Genomic DNA, 24,443 nt, shown 5'->3' with positions numbered 1-24,443 from the left:
TCCTCCAGGTGTCTTCAACCCCAGGGCTACCATCTAGAATTGCCTTGGTCATCCTATGAGGTGTCTAGTGTTTGGTTTCCACTCAAGTGCCTTCCTTGCCTGTCTTTCTAGCATATGGGCTACAAGGCCTGTCCACTGGATTCTTCTGCTCTTTAGCTCCTGTAGGTGATAGTTGTTGCATCAAGAAGTAGATTTCCTCATTCTTCCTCTTCCTCCTCCGTTCTGCTCTACTGAAGATTGTTCCCCATATTTCCATTTCTATTCTTTCAAATATTAATAAGTTTTTCCTTTTCTCGTTTAGTCATGCTCCAGGTTACTAAACAGTGTGTTACTGCCGTGCATATCATGGCATTATAGGTTCTCATCTTAGTGTTCACTGACATTGATTCTGGGCTGTGTGTTTCCCTGAGGGAATATGTGCATTTCATTCTTACTGCTATTCTTTCTTTGATGTCCATTCCTAATCTGTTGTCACTGGTCAACCAAGATTCCAAATATTTGAACCTATGAACTCTTTTACACCTCATACAATCCATCTCAAGAAATTATTCCTCATCATTTTCTTCCCGACTGCATGAAGTCCATTTTGTCTTTATTCACCTTTAGCCCAATCTACTGTACATAGTTATCCATTTTCTAGCACATTTCTTTCAACTCGTGGCTCAATTCATTTAGTATAATGTGTAATCAAAAACCTTCTGTTTCAGGGATTGCTGCAGCGTATAAACAACGTAATGCAACTATGATATGGGTATATAAGCACCAACATGTAGGCAAGGGATTAGCATGGCATCTATGTCTTTCTGATATGCATTTGATAAACACGGAAACATGAACCATGGCGATGCTATTACCAAATGCATCCGAACAGGACCAACATGCTGTTATTCTTATATCGGCTGTTGAAGGACAAACACCAGTAGACATCCACTGGAGAATGAAAAATGTGTATGGAAACCACCATCATGGAATGGTGCACCAAGGAGTGCTGTGCTTCATGTTAACACATGCCTCATAGTGCAAATGTCGTAATGCAGAAGTTATGTTCACTCAAGTTCTGATCTCTTTCCATGCAAGTATCATGCTTTTGGTCCTTAAAAAATGCCCTGAAGAGTTAATGATTCCTGTCAGATGAGGATGTGTAGCAGGCAGGAATGGACTTATTCATACAACAAGACACTGTGTTTTACCAAACAAGACACTGTGTTTTACCAAACAGGTATCTTGAACTGGTGCTTCAGAGGTATTATTGCCTCAATGCTGACAGCAATTTTGCCTGATTGGCATAATGATTATGGACTGTACAGCGTTTGAATGGAAACTTCTTGTCCTCACCTGGGCTTTGCTGTTTCCATGTCTTTTGATTGGAATCTTCACATCTTCTTCAGTCACTTCCCATTCTTCTTCATCTTTCCTTTCCTCTGTGGTGTCTGCAGACAACATCTCATCTCAGTCTAGCTGAGTCAAGAGTTCTGACAAATTTCTTTACATCTTTCTACGATATTTGGAGAAAAAAAAAAAGAAATTCTCTGATATTGCAATGACAAACATGACGTCAAACTGTTTGGAATATGTCAGTAGTGATGGCAACTGGATATAACCAAATGCACACATACATCACTGAATACTTGCCCCCACATTTCATTTTCTAAATGTTTAACAGATATTCAGTTAAAAATCTGCTTACAGTTTCCAAAGAATACAACAACAGAAAGTGTCATGGTGCTACAACATAAAATGATGAAAGTGGTAAAAAACAAAATGCTTACTTGAAACAGGCTAGCTGTGAGTTCTTCCAGTTCTCCTTCAACCTCCTGACGAATACGGCTCAACCTGCTGACTTCTTCATCCCGGAGCTTCAGTTCTTGATGGGCCTTGTGCAGTTCTTCTTGAAGTCGTGCTATTGCCTGCTCCTTCACTTCAGATACAGCACGATCCCACTGTGAAGTTGGAGATTCAGATCCAGAAAGTGTAATTTCATCATTTCCCTTGGCATAATCAGTCTCATCCTCACACCCATTAGTGATTGGTTTGTCACAAATTACACCAAGGTCATTTTCAGGAAGACTTTGCCTCTTTTTTGTGTAAGACTCATTACGTATCTCACTTCCACAAATAACATCAGGCATGCTGGCACCTAAATTGTCGTTTTTCGTATCTCTTGCTACCTGGTCATGAGATTCATTTGTATCTGTCTTGTGCTTTATCTCAAGGGCATCATCAGAGAGACTAGGGTCCTTCTGTCCTGTAGCTGTAAGCTCATCATTCTGCAAGTGGTCCTCTGGTGAGGCATCTCCATTGATGAAACCATTTTTTAGTTCAATATCTGCTGCATTTCCATTCACTATCTTACTTTCCGCCAGCCTTCCAAGAAGACTGTCACCATTCAAGTAACCAGTTTCATGAGTATTCAGTTTATTACTTGTAAGCGAAATCATTACATAATCATCATCATTTTTGAACTCAAATATATCCTTTGGGACTTGTATCTTCCTTCGTGCCTGAATAACAGAAGAAAGGCTCTGTGCTTGCTCTGTACTTAGTTTACCATTCATTATATTCTCTCTGCCAGAAACTTTGCTTTCAGGTATATCAGGTTCATTGCAGTTAGCAAGTTTGAGATTCGAATTTTTAAGGTACTCCTTTGAGATTTCTCCTCTGTACTTTTCACTCACAGGCCTAACCACTTCCACAGTTGGGCATGCTTCTCCATTAACTAGGTATCCACCTGATGAAGAAGCAGCATTGTACTTTCGGATTTTGCCTTGGGAGGTATAGGCAGTTCCATTAGCAGAACCACGGCTCTGTTCTGACCCACATGACACTGTATCAGCAATCTGAAAACAAATAAAAATAACTGAAGTGATCCTTTTAATAGGAATTGCTTAGTGAACAATGGTAACAAAATTTAGACAATCACAGTGTGGCAGTGAAAAAGCAACGAGTTCATTGGAAAGTGGCAGATGGTATTATTATTATTTTTGTTTACATACTGTCCGTCTTAAACATATAAAGCAATAAACGTCATAATTTTGTGTACAAGTATGCATAAAAATTCATATGAAGAGTTATAACATAGATGTACATCCAAACGTAAATGTAAACATAAATGTAAATGTGAACAAAGATGTTAATATTGATATACACTGTGAAAAAGAGGTAGTAATATACAACAGGAGTTTACTATTGTTGATCACAATACAATTTGTCCAACAAATAAGACAAAACATGTTCACTACGTATACACATGTGAGAGGGAGTCAAAGTTTAAACCATCAGAATTAAAAAATAAAGTTAGGTAATTAACTTTCTGTTTGATTGCAGGTACATGTCTGCATCCCTCATACTCATTGCAATTCTCACACAACAGCACCATAGCACAACACTAGAGAAGCCAAAACAGAATGGTGCAGCCCACTGATATACTAGAGACATAAAACAAATAGTGGGAAAAGCAGGCGCCAGGTTGAGATTCATAGGAAGAATTCTAAGAAAATGTGACTCATCGACGAAAGAAGTAGCTTACAAAACGCTTGTTCATCCGATTCTTGAGTATTGCTCATCAGTATGGGACCCTTACCAGGTTGGATTAATAGAAGAGATAGACATGATCCAGCGAAAAGCAGCGCGATTCGTCATGGGGACATTTAGTCAGCGCGAGAGCGTTACGGAGATGCTGAACAAGCTCCAGTGGCGGACACTTCAAGAAAGGCGTTACGCAATACGGAGAGGTTTATTATCGAAATTACGAGAGAGCACATTCCGGGAAGAGATGGGCAACATATTACTACCGCCCACATATATCTCGCGTAATGATCACAACGAAAAGATCCAAGAAATTAGAGCAAATACGGAGACTTACAAGCAGTCGTTCTTCCCACGCACAATTCGTGAATGGAACAGGGAAGGGGGGATCAGATAGTGGTACAATAAGTACCCTCCGCCACACACCGTAAGGTGGCTCGCGGAGTATAGATGTAGACAGACTGTGCTATTTTGTGGTATGCTATGGTGCTTCAGTGTGGGGATTTCAGTGTGTCCCAGGGTTGCACACATGTACCTGCAATAAAACAAAAAGCTATGTAATTAACTTTATATTCTGAGGTGATAATTAAAACTTCATGAGTACCTATGGTCCATGCAAAACATAAATGGTATAACATTAGTACTTAATACACACATCAAAAAAAGTTTTGCATCACCCTGGTTCCCAAAACTTCTGAAGATAGTTGTTGACTGTGGATAATGTATCACAGACACAGTCCAGTCCAGTCCCTTTGACTATTCAGAGATGTCACTCAATCCACCCAAAGGTGTAAACAAGGTGTTCGCAACACCTGTTAGACAGAGAGGGTCCAACAGCCGATCAGTTCCAGGCATTCCACCAGGAAGGAGGTACATGGCTGTGTGCTGTATGTAGTTCAACCATGCCTAGATGGCCAACACTGCAGTTCGATTGCATCCGCATTGTTACTTTGTGCCAGGAAGGGCTCTCAACAGGGAAGTGTCCAGACGTCTTTGAGCGAACCAAACCAATGTTGTTCAGACATGGAGGAGATACACAGAGACAGGAATTGTCAACATGCCTCACTCAGGCCATCCAAGGACTACTACGGCAGTGGATGACCGCTACCTGTGGATTATGGCTTGGAGGAACCCTGGCAGCAACGCCACCATGTTGAACAAGGCTTTTCGTGCAGCCACAGGACGTAGTGTTATGACTAAAACTGTGCACAATAGGCTGCATGATGCATAACTACACTCCCAATATCTATCAATACTATGCAGTGCAGTACAGATGGGCCCAACAACATGCCGAATGGGCCGTTCAGTATTGGCATCATGTTTTCTTCACCAGTGAGTGTCACACATGTCTTCAACCAGATTGGAGACGTGTTTGGAAGCAACCCCGTCAGGCTGAACACCTTAGACACACTGCCCATCAAGTGCAGCAATGTGGAGGTTCCTTGCTGTTTTTGGGTAGCATTACGTTGGGCAACGTACACCATTGGTCGTCATGGAAAGTGCCGTAATGGCTGTATGATACACAAACGCCATCCTCCGACCGATAGTGCAACTATGTTGGCAGCATATTGGCATGGCATTCATCTTCATGGATGACAATTCGCACCCCCAACGTGCACATCTTGTGAATGACTTCCTTCAGGATAACAACATCCCTTGACTAGAGTGGCTAGCATATTCTCCAGACATGAACCCTATCAAACATACCTGGGATAGATTGAAAAGGGCTGTTTATGGACGACATGACCCACCAACCACTCTGAGGGATCTCCACTGAATTGCCATTGAGGAGTGGGACAATTTGGACCAACAGTGGCTTGATGAACTTGTGGATAGTATGCCACAATGAATACAGGCATGCATCAATGCAAGAGGACATGCTATAGGGTATTAGAGGTACCGCAGTCTGGACCACCACCTCTGAAGTTCTCACTGTATGGTGGAACAACATGCAATGTGTGGTTTTCATGAGCAATAAAAAGGGCAGAAATTATGTTTATGTTGATCTCTGTTCCAATTTTCTGCATAGGTTCTAGAACTCTCAGAACCAAGGTGATGCAAAACTGTAGAACACATTTACGATTAAATATATTTTAATTTGTTTCTTCTTCTTCTTCTTCTTCTTCTTGTCTTCTCCTGTCCACTTCTTTCCTGTTTTCTTCTCCTATGACGTTTTCTGAAATTTCTGTTTTTTTTTTTCTTTTTTTTTTCCTGCCTGTCATGTCTTCTGTGGAGATGTTTGGTTTCTCGAGGTTTTCCATGGTTTCCTTTACCCAACTGCTTTTCACTATAATAGTTGTCACTCTTTTAAAGACATTCTTAGTCAGACTGTCTTCATTTATCCCATGTATATATGTGTAGAACTTTGTCCTTCTTTTCCTGATGTTTGTAATCATCTCTCTGTTGTTATAGCTCTTTTGTTGGTCTCTTTATCCAGAGGCCCTCTTTCTGAAATGGCCAGTATAGATCTTTCTCAGCATTTTCCGATCTTGTTCTTCCATCTCCCTGATTTTCATTCTTCCCTTGATTACTGTTGTTTCTGAGGCATAACAGATCTCTGGTAGGATTACTGTACTACAGTGTCTTAATTTGGCATTGATGAAAACACTTCTTTTGTTGTAGTGCTTCTATGTAAGTCTGCTTTTTATAACTTTGTGATCCTCTCTTTATTGGATGTCAAGTTCACTCCTGTCTCTCTATAGTCTCTCCCAGGCATCTACTGTGTTTTTTCATACGAGATGTGTAGTCCTCTTTGATTGACATTTTGTGTAGTGTCTCTAGAGCCTCTTTGCCTTCTTTTCTGATATTTGTTATGATGTCTACATCACCATCAAAGGTCAGATATTTAATGTTTACAGTTCTATCCTTTTGTCTCCCCATCTTTGCCCCACTGACTCCTTTGTCCCGGGTCATCATTATTTTCTCCAAAACTGGATCAAATAGAATGGGTGACATGCCATCTCTTTGTCTCAGTCATGTCTTGATTTGAAATGGTTCAAGATCTGTCCTATGAACTTTACTTTGGATATTGTATGTGTTGATGTTTCCTGGATTAGCTTTCTGGTCTTGTTGTCCACCTTCATTTCTTGCAGTGTGCTGAAGAGCGTTTTTCTATCTATGGAGTTGTAGCCCTTCTTGACGTCAGTGAATGTTGTTGTGGTGTTCCTGCACTTTCTCATTGTTAATATTGTTCTTATGCACCATATCTGTTCACTGCATGACCTTCTCTTTCTGAATTTTCCTTGGTATTCTCCTCTCTGGGTATCTATCTCAGGTTCTTGCCAATTTAACAGGGCTTTGCCGGCCGCAGTGGCCGTGCGGTTCTGGCGCTGCAGTCCGGAACCGCGGGACTGCTATGGTCGCAGGTTCGAATCCTGCCTCGGGCATGGGTGTGTGTGATGTCCTTAGGTTAGTTAGGTTTTAGTAGTTCTAAGTTCTAGGGGACTTATGACCTAAGATGTTGAGTCCCATAGTGCTCAGAGCCATTTGAACCATTTGAACAGGGCTTTGCATAGGATTTTGTATGTCACAGGCAGTAGTGGAATTCCTATGTAATTATTAAGGTCTGTATTGTCTTTTTTCTTGTGGAATGGGTGTACTAAGGCCCATTTTGATTTATCTGGGACCTTTTCTGTTCCTCAGATATTTTTAATGATTCTGCGTATTTTGGGTGTAATGTTTTTGATGTCCAATTTCCAGAATTTCAAAATCAATCAATCTTCTCCAGATGCCCCGTTATTCTTCAATTATTTTATTATTTTCATGATCTTCTCATGTGTTGGAGGTCTGGAATCCAAGCTAGGTTCTGGCTTATCGAACTGTAGACTCTGTGTCACTTTATCACAGTTTAGTAGTGTATCAAACTATTGCACTAATATTTTACAGTTCTTGTTCAGGTTTGTCTGCAGTGGTCCATCTTATCTTTCTACATCTCCATCTACACTTATAATCTGCAAACCACTGTGAAGCACATGGCAGAGGGTACATCTGATTGTACCAGTTATTAGGGTTTCTTCCTGTTCCATTCATGTATGGAGCATGGGAAGAATGATTGTCTGAATGCCTGTGGGTGTGCAGTAATTATTCTAATCTTATCCTCATGATCCCAGTGTGAGTGATATGTAGGGAACTGTAGTAAGTTCCTGGAGTAATCATTTAAAGCTGGTTCTTGAAACTTGTTAACTAACTTTACACCTGTCTTCCAGAGTCTGCCATTTCAGTTCCTTCAGTATTTCTCTGACTCTCTCCCATGGATTAGACAAGCCTGTGACCATTTGTGCTGCCCTTCTCTGTATATGTTCAATTTCCCATGTTAGTCCTATCCAGTGGCAGATACATATGGGGGGCACACAGGGTGCACCCCGTCCCTTGCGGGGCTGCCCGCACTGCCACCCCCGCCAGTTAGCCTGCACACTGTTCATTCATTTCTTTCATCAGTTGACATGACTGAATAAAGTTATCGAGTAGTTGTACTTTTCTATGTAGCATGCGTGTCCGCATCATTGTATTATATACATTTCTGTCTGCCATATAGATAGCTAACACACAGCTACGAGAAAAGTCGCGGCCATTCTAGCAGTCTCAATACATTATTCTGTCTGGCATCTGTATGAGAAAAGTTGCGACCGTTCTACCTTTTTCTTGTACAGAGAGCCTTCGATATGTAGTTATAAATACAGACTATTTGCCAAATAGGAGGAAATTTACATTCAGAAGCAGAAATATTAAGACTGAAGAATGAATAAGAAAGAAGTCATAGTTGTAGCAAGTGCAAATGTGAAAATTAGTCAAGACTGATCAGTTGATTGTGAAGTGTTAATAATAGTAATTCATAGCAATTTCTCAGTAAAAATATTGTTACAAGGCTTAACAATATTTTTACTAATAACATAACAATAGTTTAAATAAAACTTTCTTTAGCTTTGCATGTGACTTGATTATTTTTTAATCACGGTGAAAGTAACGGTAGCTCGAGATACCTTTAGTGCTGCCTCCTTGAGATTTCTGTCTCTGCCACTGGTCCTATCTGGTATGGGTCCCACACACTTGAGCAATATTCTAGGATGGATTGCACAAGTGATTTGTAAGCAATATTATTGCACTTCCCCAGTATTCTACCAACAAACCAAAGACTGCCACCTGCTTTACCCAAGACGGAACCTATGTTATTATTCCATTTCATATCCGTACAAAGTGTTAACCCAGGTATTTGTGTAAGTTGGCCGATTCCGTGACTCACTGATATTATAGTCATGGGATACTACATTTTTTCCTTTTGTGAAGAGCACAATTTTACATTTCTGAATATTTAGAGGAAGTTGCCGCGCTCAGCACAAGTTGAAATCTTGTTAAGATCTGACTGAATACTTCTGCAGCTTCTCCTGATCTATGTTGGATGTTTCAAGTTACTTATAGAGGTAAGACATTACTGAGTTTTTATCTAGTTTACTGAACATATATATCTTTCTGCTTGTTTTAGTTGTCCTTTTTACTTAGGTAATCATTGTTGCCACAACCTCGTCATGGTCATTGATGTTAGTTTCAATGTGAACATCCTCAAAGAGGTCAGGTCTATTTGTTGTCATTACATCCAATACATTTCGATTGTGAGTGGGGTTCCTAACGATCTGTTCTAGGTAGTTTTCAGAGAAGGCAATCAGTAAAGTTTTCCAGGATGTCTTATCACATCCACCACTAACAATATTGCAATTTTTCTAATTAATTGTTGGCTCATTTAAGTCTCCACTAATGATTACAGTATGACTGGGAAATTATGTACAAGTGAAGTGAGGTTTTCAGTTACATCAGGATATTGGTCAGGTAGGCGACTGGAGGATCCATACTAAGTCTTGTCCAAACAATCTCACATGCAGCTTCCATTTCTATCTTAGTGGATTTGAGTTTTTTTTTCCTACTGCTACACATACAGCACCTCCATTTCCCATTTGCTTATCCTTTTGATATACACTTCAATTTCCCCAAAAATCTCAATGCCACTAATTGCTTTTGAAGCATAAACTTGGTGGTTTATCTCATGTCATATTTTCTGGTCTGTTCTGTAAAAATTTCTTTTTGACTTTTCTGTTGAAGTCCTCTTCTATGTCTTTCAATCTGTTGTTTTCATAACCTCTTTTTTTCCCGACCAATTATTTTTGAAATGGTTTTCTGTATCCTGTCAAATTACTCCCATTTTTTAGATGTTCTCTGCCTTTATCTTCTTTTAGGCTTGTATTCTTTCTTCTATGACTCTTTTGTATGTCATGTTCCTCCACACGTATTTCATTTTTCTCAGTGGATGTGCCAATTTTATTTCTTTCTTATTTACCTGTAGACACTGTAAGTCTGTTCTGAAAGTTCTGCCTGTTGGATATACACTTCACTTTGAGCTGTAGTAGATGGTGATTGGATTCGAAAAATCCTTTACTTCTCTAGTGTATTTCATGGACATTGCTATGTGGTCTATCCAAAATTCTCCTATGGGAGTGTTGGGGGATTTACAATTTTGTAGTTTCTTATGTGATTTCTGGAATGTGTTGACATGATTTTAAGCTTGAAATTCCTGCAGGGGTTGGTCACATTCAGTCCAATCTAGTTTGTCCTCTTGTGGTCCATTTCTTTCCTTTCCTAACTGTACATTAAAACCTCCTAGTAACACTTTTACATGCTTTGAGTGGATTTTGTTGGTGGTTTCTTCCAGATACTCCCAAAATTCTTCTACCATCTGTGGGTTTTTCTTGTTGCTGTTATTTGTGGGTTTAAAATGGTTCAAATGGCTCTGAGCACTATGGGACTTAACATCTGAGGTCATCAGTCCCCTAGAACTTAGAACTAGTTAAACCTAACTAACCTAAGGACATCATACACATCCATGCCCACCCCACACACATCCAGGATTTGAACCTGCAACCATAGCAGTCTCGCAGTTCCGGACTGAAGCACCTAGAACCGCTCAGCCACAGCGGCCAGATGTTATTTGTGGGGACATGTGCAATGATTAGTGTATAGGATTTGTTTCCAGATCATATCATGAGTGTTGATATTTTTCCCGATTTTTGAAGTGAAATATATTGCAGAATCCAACTAACAAATCCTGTTCTGAATACATATAGTGCCATACCATACACCCATGCAGGCAACAGGTCAGATAATAATAAATTCACACTGGCATGCTTCACTAAAATCTTTAGGATTACAAACCACATCACTTCAAATAAAATACTCGAGGTTGCAACAGTCGTCGTCGTCGTCGTCGTCGTCGTCACCACCACCACCACGAGTTAAAAATCACTGACTGCTGGGGTTGGCACAGTGTTCCTTTTATATAGACGCAACAGCAGTGCCTGGAATCTTCCAGAGAGGAATGAAGTGACGCACGTGCCGAAGGCAAGTTGGGCAGCTCATAGCAGCTCCATCCTGACACGGGACTGAGTGACATCAGGTGGCAGTTTGAAACTGCAGCTCCTACATCCCTACAGGCATCAAGCCTTGGTCTCTGCTTTCAATCAATGTGTTTAACTGTCTTGAGTTTCCTTTTGTGTGGCAGTGGGATATTGATGTTGTTCTTTCAGCATGTGTTATGTTTTGAACAGTTTTTCACAGTATATGGTTCTGTTTTTATTTTTATTTTTTTATTTGTAATCAAGAGGGGTATGTGATTGGCTTCTTTTGCCAAATAAGACTTCCTTTTTCTTTTTCTGTCACCAGACAAATTGCCTCAGATCAGGTCTTGATATGTCAAGTGGGAGGGGAAGATAGGCATACACCACATTGTATTGAGCAACAGCACATTACTAACACAACAGCTAAAGTTTACTTAAGAAATTTGAAACATTTGTAAATTGTGCACACAGATATTTGGTATGACTTCCCCATATTAGTTTTGAATCATAAGAAGTTTAATAGAAGCACAGCCATTGTTTCATCTTTAGTAAATAAACTAAACAGAATATTTACAAATTTTTCGTGATTAACATCCAGTTCTTTGGTTCCAAACTATATACTGACTGCTCCGAGATGATCCTAACTTTTATGCTTTAATACAGCAAATCTTTTTAACTGTAGCAAATGTATAAGTCCACACAATATGCAGATGATACCACAAAATAATACTAGCAAGTCATTTACATATATAGTGTACAGCAAAGGCCCAAACATGTAACCTTATGGCAAAACCAGTCTGACAGCCAAAACTCACAATCTGTCATTGTTAAACTGTGTTATTTGTTTTTATCACCAGGTACGATGTAATTGAAGAGAACATTTGCTATCTCCTGTCTATACCCCCCTCCCCCCCCCCCCCCCCCCCCGGTTACCCCTCCTTGCATCATATAGGACCATCCTACCACGTTTAAGGTAATTTCTGATCTGTGGATTCTCTCTATCTATTTACACCAAGGATTTGGCAGTAATTTCCACTATATTTGATGCCCAATGCTTCCAAAACATCCAGTTTCCTTGTTACACCATCACTGAAGCATAAAATTGCATGATAAACACCAAATTTGAGGGCTGTAATCTGATCAAATACAGTTTTTGGTAACCAGGTCCGAATGACACAATTTACACATTCATTTTAATTTTGTATTTTCCCATGAAGACATTTCTTCAACAAAGTATAATACAGTATTTATTTCATTCATTATTGCAGCAGGTAAAGAATGTTTGGACTTGCACCAAGTGTCAGAATCATTCCAGCAAAGAAATTGCTGAGGATCTTCATTTATGGAAACTTGATGGGAAAGGGTAGCCCACACAGCTTTCTTCATGTTTTCTAAATTCCCAACCTTTCTTCTTATGGCCAAGCCATAATAATTCTTTAAGCTATCTATTTAAACATTACCACCTATCTTCTTACCATCTTCCAGTACTCTTTTTTAATTTTTTTAATAGTCTTCTCAAATGCCAGGACAGTTCCTTTGAAAGGGCACAGCCACTTTCCTTCTCCATCCTTCCCTAATTCAAAATTGTGCTATGTCTCCAATGACCTCATTGTTGACAGAATGTTAACACCAATCTCCTCCTCCTCCTCCTCCTCCAGTCTTCTCAACCTGGACTCCATTCTATTCTGCACATGCTCAATGCATTTTAATTTGGAAATTGTGACACTAGGACCACAGGGTTCTTTTACGCATATTCAGTCATAAGACTTGCTGTCACTGTCCCTAAATGCTGTTTGCATCTAACACCTCTATTTGCACTAAATGATTAAAAATCCTGAGAACTCCTACTGCTTTCATCCCATTACTAGAACCAATATAATTCTTCTGACTGTTGTGTTCATTGTCTTTCTCAGCTTCACCATCAGAAGTTATACAGTACTTGCTTAGAATCTCTTCATCAGTATCAATTGATGTATCCATCACAACATCATTTAGTGAAATACGCCCATGTTTCTGCCAGATGCCATCAAAACATGTACAAATACCACCACTTTCATTGTCATTACTCTCACTGAGTGCTTCTTCAGCTGCTTCCTTCATTGAGAGATTACACACTTCAGCAATGGCACTTCCAATAATTTCATTGTAAATCATAAATTTTGAAGATGGATTTGGAATGTCAAGCAATGTACAGAAGAGTTTGCCTGCCTCAATCCCCATACCAGTTGATATGAGACCATAAACTAGCATTATGTTATTCTCATAGATATTATTCTTTGCCATCTGTGACAATAGCTTTTGCTTCACTTTGCACATTTCAATGTCAGTTTTGAAACAGTCCCTTTGCAAAGACACTGTTTCTCTCCCAAAGGCACCACATATTCTGCACATAGTATTTTTAGAAATAAAAGCACAGAGCATGCTGAAGTTCACTACAATATTTCCAAATGATCAGAGAAACAATTATAACTCATGAACAAATTGTGGTATTTATATGAAACAAAAACTATTTTATACGGGAATAATGGGCTTTTCAAATATGCAAAAACCTAAAAATCAATTTCTTTAGCACCTTTGCCTTCAGTCCCCCCTTAAGCTATAGATGCGTGTGACTGGACATTGTTTTTACACCAGTCATCAGAAATGGAAGACCATTGCCTATACCACTATGCCACCTTTCTCAGTCTTATACTGTCAGTGCAATACCAATTGTGCTTTTGTACACACATTATGAAGTTACTTGAAAAATTCAAATTTTCACTTCAAAAGTCCAAACAAGTTTTCTTTCTTTGCTGGGGGACTGAACTATGGAGCTCTGGGAAATTGCACAATGAAGAATTCAACTTAACCACAGGCTTCAAGGGTGTTATTACTCTCGACAGTGTATAGTCTGCTGAAGAGTAGAACAATACCTTACTGTTACATCATTCTCTTAGCACAGAATGTATGAACTTACAACATGAGGGAAAGCATAAAATCCAAACTGTCTTTGTCCAGCTTTTAGGAATGGTGCAGGTTTATTTAAGGTACAGATGATAAGATGATGGTTTTTAGTTGGTACTATATTCACAATGAAAAGGAAGGTACAGTAACTGGTAAAGTCTATAAAACAATTGCAAGTGCCCATGTCTTTTTAGTGTTGGAGACATTGTATGCAGCAAGGAACTGAATTTTCCACAATAATAGCCCTCCACACCCATAGCTAAGGAAGTCCAAGTTTGGGATGGGGAAAAAGTGCCTTCCATGGCCTCCAATATTGCAGAAGTTGTGTACTGTATTAGTTAATCAAATTAGGGTCCACTACTCTTGTTCAACATCTCTCACAGAACTATAGAAATTTCTTTGAGGAAAAGTGTCCATCATCCACAATTCATACATAATGTTTCACACGTGGGCTTATCATCATGTGTAGGTAGGTGGTCTTGTTCTGTATTTTAACAATACACAACATGTGACATTGGCGATTGTTTTGTGCTCAACGTGCCTTGATGGTGCCATGAGATGTCTGCAGTCAGAGGGGCCAGAGGAGTGGGGGAACAGTACAAGAAAGTTTATTTTGGCCATGTGCAACACATTAGTGAAGTCCAATCACAGAGAATCAGCTGTCTGACATATATTACTAAACAGCAACCATCATCCATTCCCTCTTGCAGGTTGCCTATCTAATGGCTTCCAGGGGCAAAAAATTTGATTTTCAGTATTTCATATAATCACTGACCAAATTTAAAACTTTAAAGTGGCTGTTATAATCTACTCATTAAGTGGTACAGTCTTATATGTTAAAGGTTTCACAATAAGTATTAAAGTTAAGAACCGCATATATGTCTTGTGGCAGAGTTAACTCACAGCACACAAATTACCCAGACTGAAGCTAAAAGACTTTGTAGTCCACCAAATATACACCGATAGAAAAAATAAAAATAAAAAATAGTACAACTGGAAAGACAATGTCGATTTTGATACAATGATGGCATATGCCACCTGGAAGATAGGAGATTTACTGATAATGGTTTCAGTGTCATCCAACAACAGATAGCGTAGTAGCACAGCTACCAGAGTAACCTCTGTATATACCCATTAATAGGGAATGCCTACAACCAGAAGGGTCAGTGGGGTGCAAACATGTGAAGATAGCAGGCAACCATGCTATGGGGATACACTCTTGCTTCCTATAGAAAATGGAGCAATACTAAAAGGGATCAAACTGTGGTCTTCTGAGTGGCGAAATGTGGCTTTTAGAAAAAGCCACACACGTTGGACATGCTGCATCAGTTGTGCAAAGATGCTGGTATCAGTGGTCATGTGAACAGAGTCACACCTGTAGGCAAGATTCACGACATCCACACATCACAGACATCAGTCAGGATCATCGTACTGTAAGGGTAGCAGTGGCAGATCCTACAGCACAGACAAGAGGGATTGTGAGCTCAGATGTGTCAACACGGACTGTTGCGAACCATTTCTTTGCAGTGGGACTGCGTTCATGCAGACCACTAGCCTGTCTTCCACTCGCACCACAGCATCGACAAGCACAGCTTGATTGGCACCATCAGAGGATCACTTGGAAGATGGAATGACATGCCATGGTCTCCAGAACATTATGCCTGATGGTCGTTTGTGCACACAAGGCAGACTGAGTGAGCGCTATCCCTTAGAGTGCATTTATTCAAGACTCACTGGCCTCTCCCCAGTCTGGGGACTTGGCAGAAAATCCTAAGAAATTTTGGCCTTATGTCAAAGCGGTAGGTGGATCAAAACAAAATGTCCAGACACTCTGTGACCAAAATGGTACTGAAACAGAGGATGACAGACTAAAGGCCGAATTACTAAATGTCTTTTTCCAAAGCTGTTTAACAGAGGAAGACTGCACTGTAGTTCCTTCTCTAGATTGTCGCACAGATGACAAAATGGTAGATATCGAAATAGACGACAGAGGGATAGAGAAACAATTAAAATCGCTCAAAAGAGGAAAGGCCGCTGGACCTGATGGGATACCAGTTTGATTTTACACAGAGTACGCGAAGGAACTTACCCCCCTTCTTGCAGCGGTGTACCGTAGGTCTCTAGAAGTGCGTAGCGTTCCAAAGGATTGGAAAAGGGCACAGGTTATCCCCGTTTTCAAGAAGGGACGTCGAACAGATGTGCAGAACTATAGACCTATATCTCTAACGTCGATCAGATGTAGAATTTTGGAACACGTATTATGTTCGAGCATAATGACTTTTCTGGAGACTAGTAATCTACTCTGTAGGAATCAGCATGGGTTTCGAAACAGACGGTCGTGTGAAACCCAGCTCGCGCTATTCGTCCACGAGACTCAGAGGGCCATAGACACCGGTTCACAGGTAGATGCCGTGTTTCTTGACTTCCGCAAGGCGTTTGATACAGTTCCCCACAGTCGTTTAATGAACAAAGTAAGAGCATATGGACTATCAGACCAATTGTGTGATTGGATTGAGGAGTTCCTAGATAACAGAACGCAGCATGTCATTCCCAATGGAGAGAAATCTTCCGAAGTAAGAGTGATTTCAGGTGTGCCGCAGGGGAGTGTCATAGGACCATTGCTATTCACAATATACATAAATGACCTGGTGGATGACATCGGAAGTTCACTGAGGCTTTTTGCAGATGATGCTGTGGTCTATCGAGAGGTTGTAACAATGGAAAATTGTACTGAAATGCAAGAGGATCTGCAGCGAATTGACGCATGGTGCAGGGAATGGCAATTGAATCTCAATGTAGACAAGTGTAATGTGCTGCGAATAGATAGAAAGATAGATCCCTTATCATTTAGCTACAAAATAGCAGGTCAGCAACTGGAAGCAGTTAATTCCATAAATTATCTGGGAGTACGCATTAGGAGTGATTTAAAATGGAATGATCATATAAAGTTGATCGTCGGTAAAGCAGATGCCAGACTGAGATTCATTGGAAGAATCCTAAGGAAATGCAATCCGAAAACAAAGGAAGTAGGTTACAGTACGCTTGTTCGCCCACTGCTTGAATACTGCTCAGCAGTGTGGGATCCGTACCAGATAGGGTTGATAGAAGACATAGAGAAGATCCAACGGAGAGCAGCGCGCTTCGTTACAGGATCATTTAGTAATCGCGAAAGCGTTACGGGGATGATAGATAAACTCCAGTGGAAGACTCTTCAGGAGAGACGCTCAGTAGCTCGCTACGGGCTTTTATTAAAGTTTCAAGAACATACCTTCGCCGAAGAGTCAAGCAGTATATTGCTCCCTCCTACGTATATCTCGCGAAGAGACCATGAGGATAAAATCAGAGAGATTAGAGCCCACACAGAAGCATACCGACAATCCTTCTTTCCACAAACAATACGAGACTCGAATAGAAGGGAGAACCGATAGAGGTACTCAGGGTACCCTCTGCCACACACCGTCAGGTGGCTTGCGGAGTATGGATGTAAATGTAGATAAGCTACAACTCTCATTCACCTTTGTCATTTCTTGGGCGGACGCTAACCAGTAATCGGTATGTGCAGCATGTTGTCAGACCCATTCTTGCAATGGGAAGGTGAGTGTTGTTGCAACAGGACAATGCTCGCCCACACACTGTCGATGAAATTCTACGTGCTCTGCAAGATGTGAATCAACTTCCCTGGCCAGCACGATCTTCGGACTTGCCTCCAACTGAGCACGTGAGAGGTATGGTGGGACAAGAAGTGACCCGTGCAGCTCTTCAACCAACAACTCTTACAAAACTACGTGGATATGTACGTTGAGCAGGCACGGCATATGGTACCCCAGGAAAGTATTCGATGTTTCTACGAGCAACTGGATACCAGAGTCAGAGCCTACATTGCCACCCATGGAGGCTGTACCACGTATTAACATGGGTGTTTCAGGATGCATCGATATCTGGTGCTTCAGAACTGCTTCTACTATTGATCTGTCAATAATCATTTCATGTACTCCATACGCAGTGTTGCAACAATAAATCTTGAGTGAACTGAGAACCTCTAAAGAGGTGAACTATTTTTTCAAACAGCGTATTTCTAAAAATATTTCGTGGCTATACGATCGGCAAGTAAAATATGTAAGAAGTAATGTCTCCTTTCTTTTTATTTTTATTTTACAGGAAACAAATGCCATACATACAGGATAACTGGTACACACTCACGATTAATTTGTCACTTTTTAATATAATCAGCATTTTGTTAAGTTCTTTTAAACCTTGAAATAAGAGCATGTAGACTGAGGTGACAGAAGTCACGAGATAGTGGTGGTGGTTAGTGTTTAACGTCCCGTCGACAACGAGGTCATTAGAGACGGAGCGCAAGCTCGGGTTAGGGAAGGATTGGGAAGGAAATCGGCCGTGCCCTTTCAAAGGAACCATCCCGGCATTTGCCTGAAACGATTTAGGGAAATCACGGAAAACCTAAATCAGGATGGCTGGAGACGGGATTGCACCGTCGTCCTCCCGAATGCGAGTCCAGTGTGCTAACCACTGCGCCACCTCGCTCGGTCACGAGATAGTGAAATGGACGTATACAGATGGAGTTAGTATCGCGTACAAGGTATGAAAGGGCAGTGTATTGACGGATCTGTCATTTGTACTTGGGAGATTCATGAGAAAAGGTATCCGACTTGATTACGGCCACACAACGATCATAAACACACTTTCAACACAGAGTGGTAGTTGCAGCTAGACACATGGGACATTCCATTTCGGAAACCAATTGCGAATTTCTACCCACAGTGTTGAGAGTGTACCAAAGGATACCCAATTTCTGCGTTAACTCTCACCACGAACGACGCAGTGGCCGACGACCTTCACTGATCGACCGAGAGCAGCAGCGTTTGCGTAAAGCTGCCAGTGCCAACAGACAAGCAACACGGCGTGAAATAATCGCTGAAATGAATGTGGGACGCATGATGAACGTATCCGCTAGTAAAGAGCGGCGAAATTCGGCGCTAATGGGATTTGGCGGCAAACGGCCGATGCGAGTGCCTTTGCCAACAGCCTTTCCTCGGCTCGTGACCATATCGTTTCGACCCTCGACGACTGGAGAACTGTGGTCTGGTCAGCTGAGTCTCGATTTCAGTTGGTAATGCTGATGGTAGGGATCGAGTGTGGCGCAGATCCCACAAAGCCATGAACCAAGATTGTCAAAAAGGCACTGTGCAAGCTGATGATGGTTCCTTAATGATGTGCGCTGTCTTTACGTGGAATGCACTGGATTACGAATCCTAATACATCTTCTAAATCTGGTGTACGCACAGTTCGGTACCTCCCTGCATGTTCGTCCGTCTGGAAGCACCCAAGATCACACCAACGCACAAAGAGGGCTTGAAATATTGTGCGATGAGGCTGGTGTCTCTCATGACACTTGTTTTGCTGTAGTCGTGCTGCCTCTCGACCGTTTCCATCTGCTTGGCCGTTCACAAACGCCATCTCGGCTTGTTCCCTACACGAATACCGGACCATTCTGCTGCTTACAGTACGCCGTGTCAGTCACACAGCCCACAACACGCGGTCAGAGGAACTGTCATTCGTCAGCGCCATCTACCGTGGCAGCGATGCATTTCCGGACACGTGTTCATAAGACCTTTTTTACTCCATTTCCAGTCAGGAAGCCATACCTGTGGTTTTGTCGGTTTTATTTAAGTTCACCATGAATATATTTTTAACATTAGTCAAGCCAATTACTATCGTTTCCAGAATGAGATTTTCACTCTGCAGCGGAGTGTGCGCTGATATGAAACTTCCTGGCAGATTAAAACTGTGTGTCGGACCGAGTTCGAGTCTCGGTCTGTCACACAGTTTTAATCTGCCAGGAAGTTTCAATTACTATCGTTGTTTGTAACACAAACACTAACTGTGTTTACAGAGACCAAAATTATTCAGGAAGTGAACTGAGGGACACAAATTTGTGTCGTGATCAGCAGTTGCGGTTTAATTTACTGCAGAACGAACAAGTTTTGGTGAAAGTACATAGCACTTGTTACGTTGTTTCTGAATTCACATACACAACGCTTCGCCACCTGTTGAGAGCAATCGTTAGCAGAAAATAGTAGGCACGAAGTGTCACAAGTGCCGATGTTCCACGATCAGTACTAGGGAAAAGTCCGACATATTTCCGTAATAGAGTCCGTAGCTCGTGGTCAAGTGGCTAGCATTGCTGCCTCTGGATCGCGGGGTCCCAGGTTCGATTCCCGGCCGGGTTGGGGATTTTCTCTGCCTGGGGACTGGGTGTTTGTGTTGTCCTCATCATATCGTCGTCGTCGTCGTCGTCGTCGTCGTCATCATCATCGTCGTCGTCTGCCCCCGGTAGCTGAGTGGTCATATCATCATCATCATCATCATCATCATCATCATCATCATCATGGTCCGCCCCCGGTAGCTGAGTGGTCAGCGCGACAGTCAATCCAAAGGGCCCGGGTTCGATTCCCGGCTGGGTTGGAGATTTTCTCCTCAGGGACTGTGTGTTGTGTTGTCCTAATCATCATCATTTCATCCCCATCGACGCGCAAGTCGCCTAAGTGGCGTCAAATCGAAAGACTTGCACCAGGCGAACGGTCTACCCGACGGGAGGCCCTCGTCACACGACATTTCATTTTTTCACCACCACCACCCATTACAGTGAACAGATTGGACTGTGTACAAAAAATTGGGCTTTGAAAAAATTGGGGCTATGTATGGGCACTTATGACCGTGCAATCGAGCGCCCCACAGATCAAACATCACCATCGTAATCGAGCTGCAAACAGAAAGTTAACACTCAGGCGTCTTTAAAACAGAAAAGAAAAAATTGAAATAATTAATCGTAAAAATAATCGTTTATGTAAAATTAACTGAATTATCGGCTAGTCCATAATCGATTGGCAGAATAATTGCAAGTAATGGACTAATGTGGCGCGGTGTGCGTCCTACCTGGCCAGCTTCCGCCCCCACGGCCGGGGGCTCGCCGCTGCGGGCCTTGGCCGGCGGCTGTCGTGGGGCGACCGGGGGCGGCTGCGCCTCCACCTCCGCCCCCGCCTGCGCGCCGTCCACCGCCTTCATGGCGCCCACTGACGTCACCACGCTCGGAGGAGCCAGGTTGACTGCAGCATCACCACCTGCGCAGCGAAGCAATTCAAACTTTAGTCGAGCAGAACACTCTATAAATATTTAGAAACGAACAGAGCTATCTATAATCTTGTATGAGCAACTGAAATCCAAGACATTGTTTCACCTCATTAGGTTTGAGAAATCATTCATCTCCCTATGCATGTAGAAACATAAGTGAACATAATATTTGTTAACTATAACCAAATTCATCAGACATTATGCTGAACTTCGTCTAGGAAAACTTCAGACATTATCTTCAACTTGTTGAGTGATTGTGAGCATAGAAAATTAATTAGTTGCAATTTACTAATCGTGCACTTCACACTTTGGATGGTGGATGATGATAACCGCGGCGCAAACACAGAATTTTAAATGTGAAATACACATTGCAACTGACAGTACTTTTGATTATACAACATATCGAAAGCAATGAAGACCGATTATAGCAGAACTGGCACAGGTAAATTGTTGTTTATCTTTCGCTGAACACTCGTTCTAACTTAGTACAATTTTATCTTTGTTTTAGTTATATAGCATCTTGAAGGTAGGGTATTTAACTACATAAAAGGCCACAAATAAGCGAGTTGATTGTAATGAACAGAAATGGGAAAAAGAGACACTTTCCTGTACTTGGTGGAGTTCTTGAGTGTTCATTCGAGTCTTTTTAGTTCTGGGGATCCCTTGAAGTTCTCCGTTTTGCCCATCTGTACTTACAAGGGAACCTCCAGATCGCACCCCCCTCAGATTTAGTTATAAGTTGGCACAGTGGATAGGCCTTGAAAAACTGAACACAGATCAATCGAGAAAACACGAAGAAGTTGTGTGGAACTATGAAAAAAATAAGCAAAATATACAAACTGAGTAGTCCATATGAAAGATAAACATCAAGGACATTGTGCGCTCAGGATCGCCGTGGTCTCGTGGTTAGAGTGAGCAGCTGCGGAACGAGAGGTCCTTGGTTCAAGTCTTCCCTCGAGTGAAAAGTTTACTTTCTTTATTTTCGCAAAGTTATGATGTGTCCGTTCGTTCATTGACGTCTCTGTTCACTGTAATAAGTTTAGTGTCTGTGTTTTGCGACCGCACCGCAAAACCGTGCGAGTAGTAGACGAAAGGACGTGCCTCTCCAATGGGAACCGAAAATATTTGATCGCAAGGTCATAAGTCAAACGATTCCTCCACAGGAAAACACGTCTGATATATTCTATACGACACTGGTGACGGCATGTGCGTCACATGACAGGAATATGTCGTCGACCCACCTAACTTGTACACTTGGCGAATGGGTAAAAAAGATTCTTCTACCTTGCCCGATTTAGGTTTTCTTGTGGATGTGATAATCACTCCCAAAAAAGTGATGAAAACGTAAGAGTTTGTCACATAAATGCAACAGTTTCACAGTCGCATAGTTTCCAAAAATGGTTCAAATGGCTCTGAGCACTATGGGACTCAACTGCTGTGGTCATAAGTCCCCTAGAACTTAGAACTACTTAAACCTAACTAACCTAAGGACATCACACACATCCATGCCCGAGGCAGGATTCGAACCTGCGACCGTAGCGGTCGTGCGGTTCCAGACTGTAGCGTCTTTAACCGCTCGGCCACTCCGGCCGGCCGCATAGTTTCCCCTGTGCTCTGTCAAAAGGTATGTTGTTAACGTTTTCAAATTTTTCCGTGTGTAGACCGTCAAATCCTGCATATATCAAAGCAAATCTGAACATGTCCTGGAATTTTGGAGAGCGAAGTTGATTACGTGTGAGAGCCTGAACTTGGATAATTGACACACGATCACGTAAACAATACTGCTCTGTGTACCTATGCAGCTTCGCAAAATAATTGTCTGAAAATAAAAAATTAAACTCTTCACTCGAGAGAAGACTTGAACCAAGGTCCTCTCGTTCAGCAGCTCCTCACGCTAACCATAGGACCACGGCGCTCCTGAGCTCACGTTCTCCTTGATGCTGCATATCTTGCCCATGGACTACTCAGTTTATATATTTTGCTTATTTTTTTCATAGTTCCACACAACTTCTTCCTGTTTTCTCGAGTGATCTGTGTTCAGTTTTTCAAAGCCAACTTATAACTAAATCTAAGGGGGATGCGATGGGGAGGTTCCCTTGTTAGGATTAGCATTATGCTGACACGCCAGGGCGTGTAAGACATCGGTAAAAAAATAATACTAGATGCACAGAAACCCGTGCAAAATCCCTTTGGCTGCGCTGTTTTGTGTAACAAGAACCCTTTCAGCATGGCCGGATTTACACGTAGACCAGATCAGCCCGAGCCTACAGCCTCATTTACGCAATCGACTTTCTTCTGTCAGGTGACGCTAGAGTCTGCTGCAGCGCCCCTGGCGTTTTGTTCCTGTACTAATTCTCGTCAGTCGTCTGTAATCTGTGGTCGTTTTCGTTTTTCCATTTACACGAAAGCGCCAAAATTGCGTGTCTTGTGCAATCTGTTGACAGTGAGGTTATGATGGATGGTCTTTTATACAAAAAAAAAAAAAAAAATCGAAATATGGTGACAATGTAGAAACAAGCAATGATAATGCAGTTTATTTTTTATCAAAACGTATTTCATATTTGATACTCTTCACAAAGGGCATATGGTAAATTCTCCACACTCCAGAAAAATGAAAGAATAACGAACGTGTAGTCCAAACACGAAAAAATACTGATGGAAAAAAATTGCAACATCGACAAATAATTAATGTTGAGTAGTGAAATTTTGGGAATACATTTGTGTAGGTAACATATGTACGTGATTCACATTGTAAGATCACAGGTAAACATACGCGCGAGATAAGTCATTGCAAATGAGAAATGTTGGTACAGTAATAACCGCGAGAATGTTGACTGTAGAACATGCATACATTGTGTTGTAGGGGTCTACAGGTGTCGGATGTTTGTGTGTGGGATGGAGTTCCATGCCTGTTGTACTTGGTCGCTCAATATGGGGACGTTTAATGCTGTTTGCCGATGACTCTGGAGTTGTCGTCCGATGATATCTCGTTTGTGCTCGATTGGAGACAGATTTGGTGGTCGAGCAGGAGAGCATAATGGGTTCCTTCAACGGTATCTGGGCGAGCCGTTATCCAGCCTCCTGTAATGTTATTCATGAATGGCAGCACAACCGGTCGAACCACCAGATTGCCGAATAAATTTGAAGAGTCTGTGGGCTAACCACGAGAGTGCTCCTACTGTCATACGAAATCGCACCTCACACCATAACTCCAGGTGTAGATCCGGCGTGTCTAGCACACAGACACGTTGGTTGCAGGCGCTCAGTTGGCCTCCTCCAAACTATCACACGGCCATCACTTTCACCGGGGCAGAACCAACTTTCTTCATAAAACACAACAGTCATCGTTTGACACCACTGAAGTCGCAAATGGAGATGGTTTGGAGTCAGTGGAATACACACTACAGGGCGTCTGGCTCGGAGCTGTACTTGAAGTAACCGATTTAT

At 41.7% G+C, this 24,443-nt stretch overlaps 1 protein-coding gene across 2 annotated transcripts in view; it reads right to left on the bottom strand.

Moving 5' to 3' along the window:
* Positions 1-24,443, bottom strand: part of LOC126198535 (uncharacterized) — a 531,369-nt gene that overhangs the window by 27,025 nt on the left and 479,901 nt on the right. For both annotated transcript variants that reach the window (XM_049934933.1, XM_049934934.1), the window contains exons 5-6: positions 20,802-20,986; positions 1,770-2,837 (exon numbers count right to left, since the gene is read on the bottom strand). In XM_049934933.1, coding sequence (XP_049790890.1) covers positions 1,770-2,837; positions 20,802-20,930 — 1,197 coding nt within the window. In that variant the 5' untranslated portion in view covers positions 20,931-20,986. The remainder of the gene's footprint in view (positions 1-1,769; positions 2,838-20,801; positions 20,987-24,443) is intronic.

This window comes from Schistocerca nitens, chromosome 8, assembly GCF_023898315.1.
Source record: "Schistocerca nitens isolate TAMUIC-IGC-003100 chromosome 8, iqSchNite1.1, whole genome shotgun sequence".
NCBI classification, from domain to species: Eukaryota; Metazoa; Arthropoda; class Insecta; order Orthoptera; family Acrididae; genus Schistocerca; species Schistocerca nitens.
Note: the sequence above shows the minus strand (reverse complement) of the source record. Positions and strands in the feature narration are given on the sequence as shown.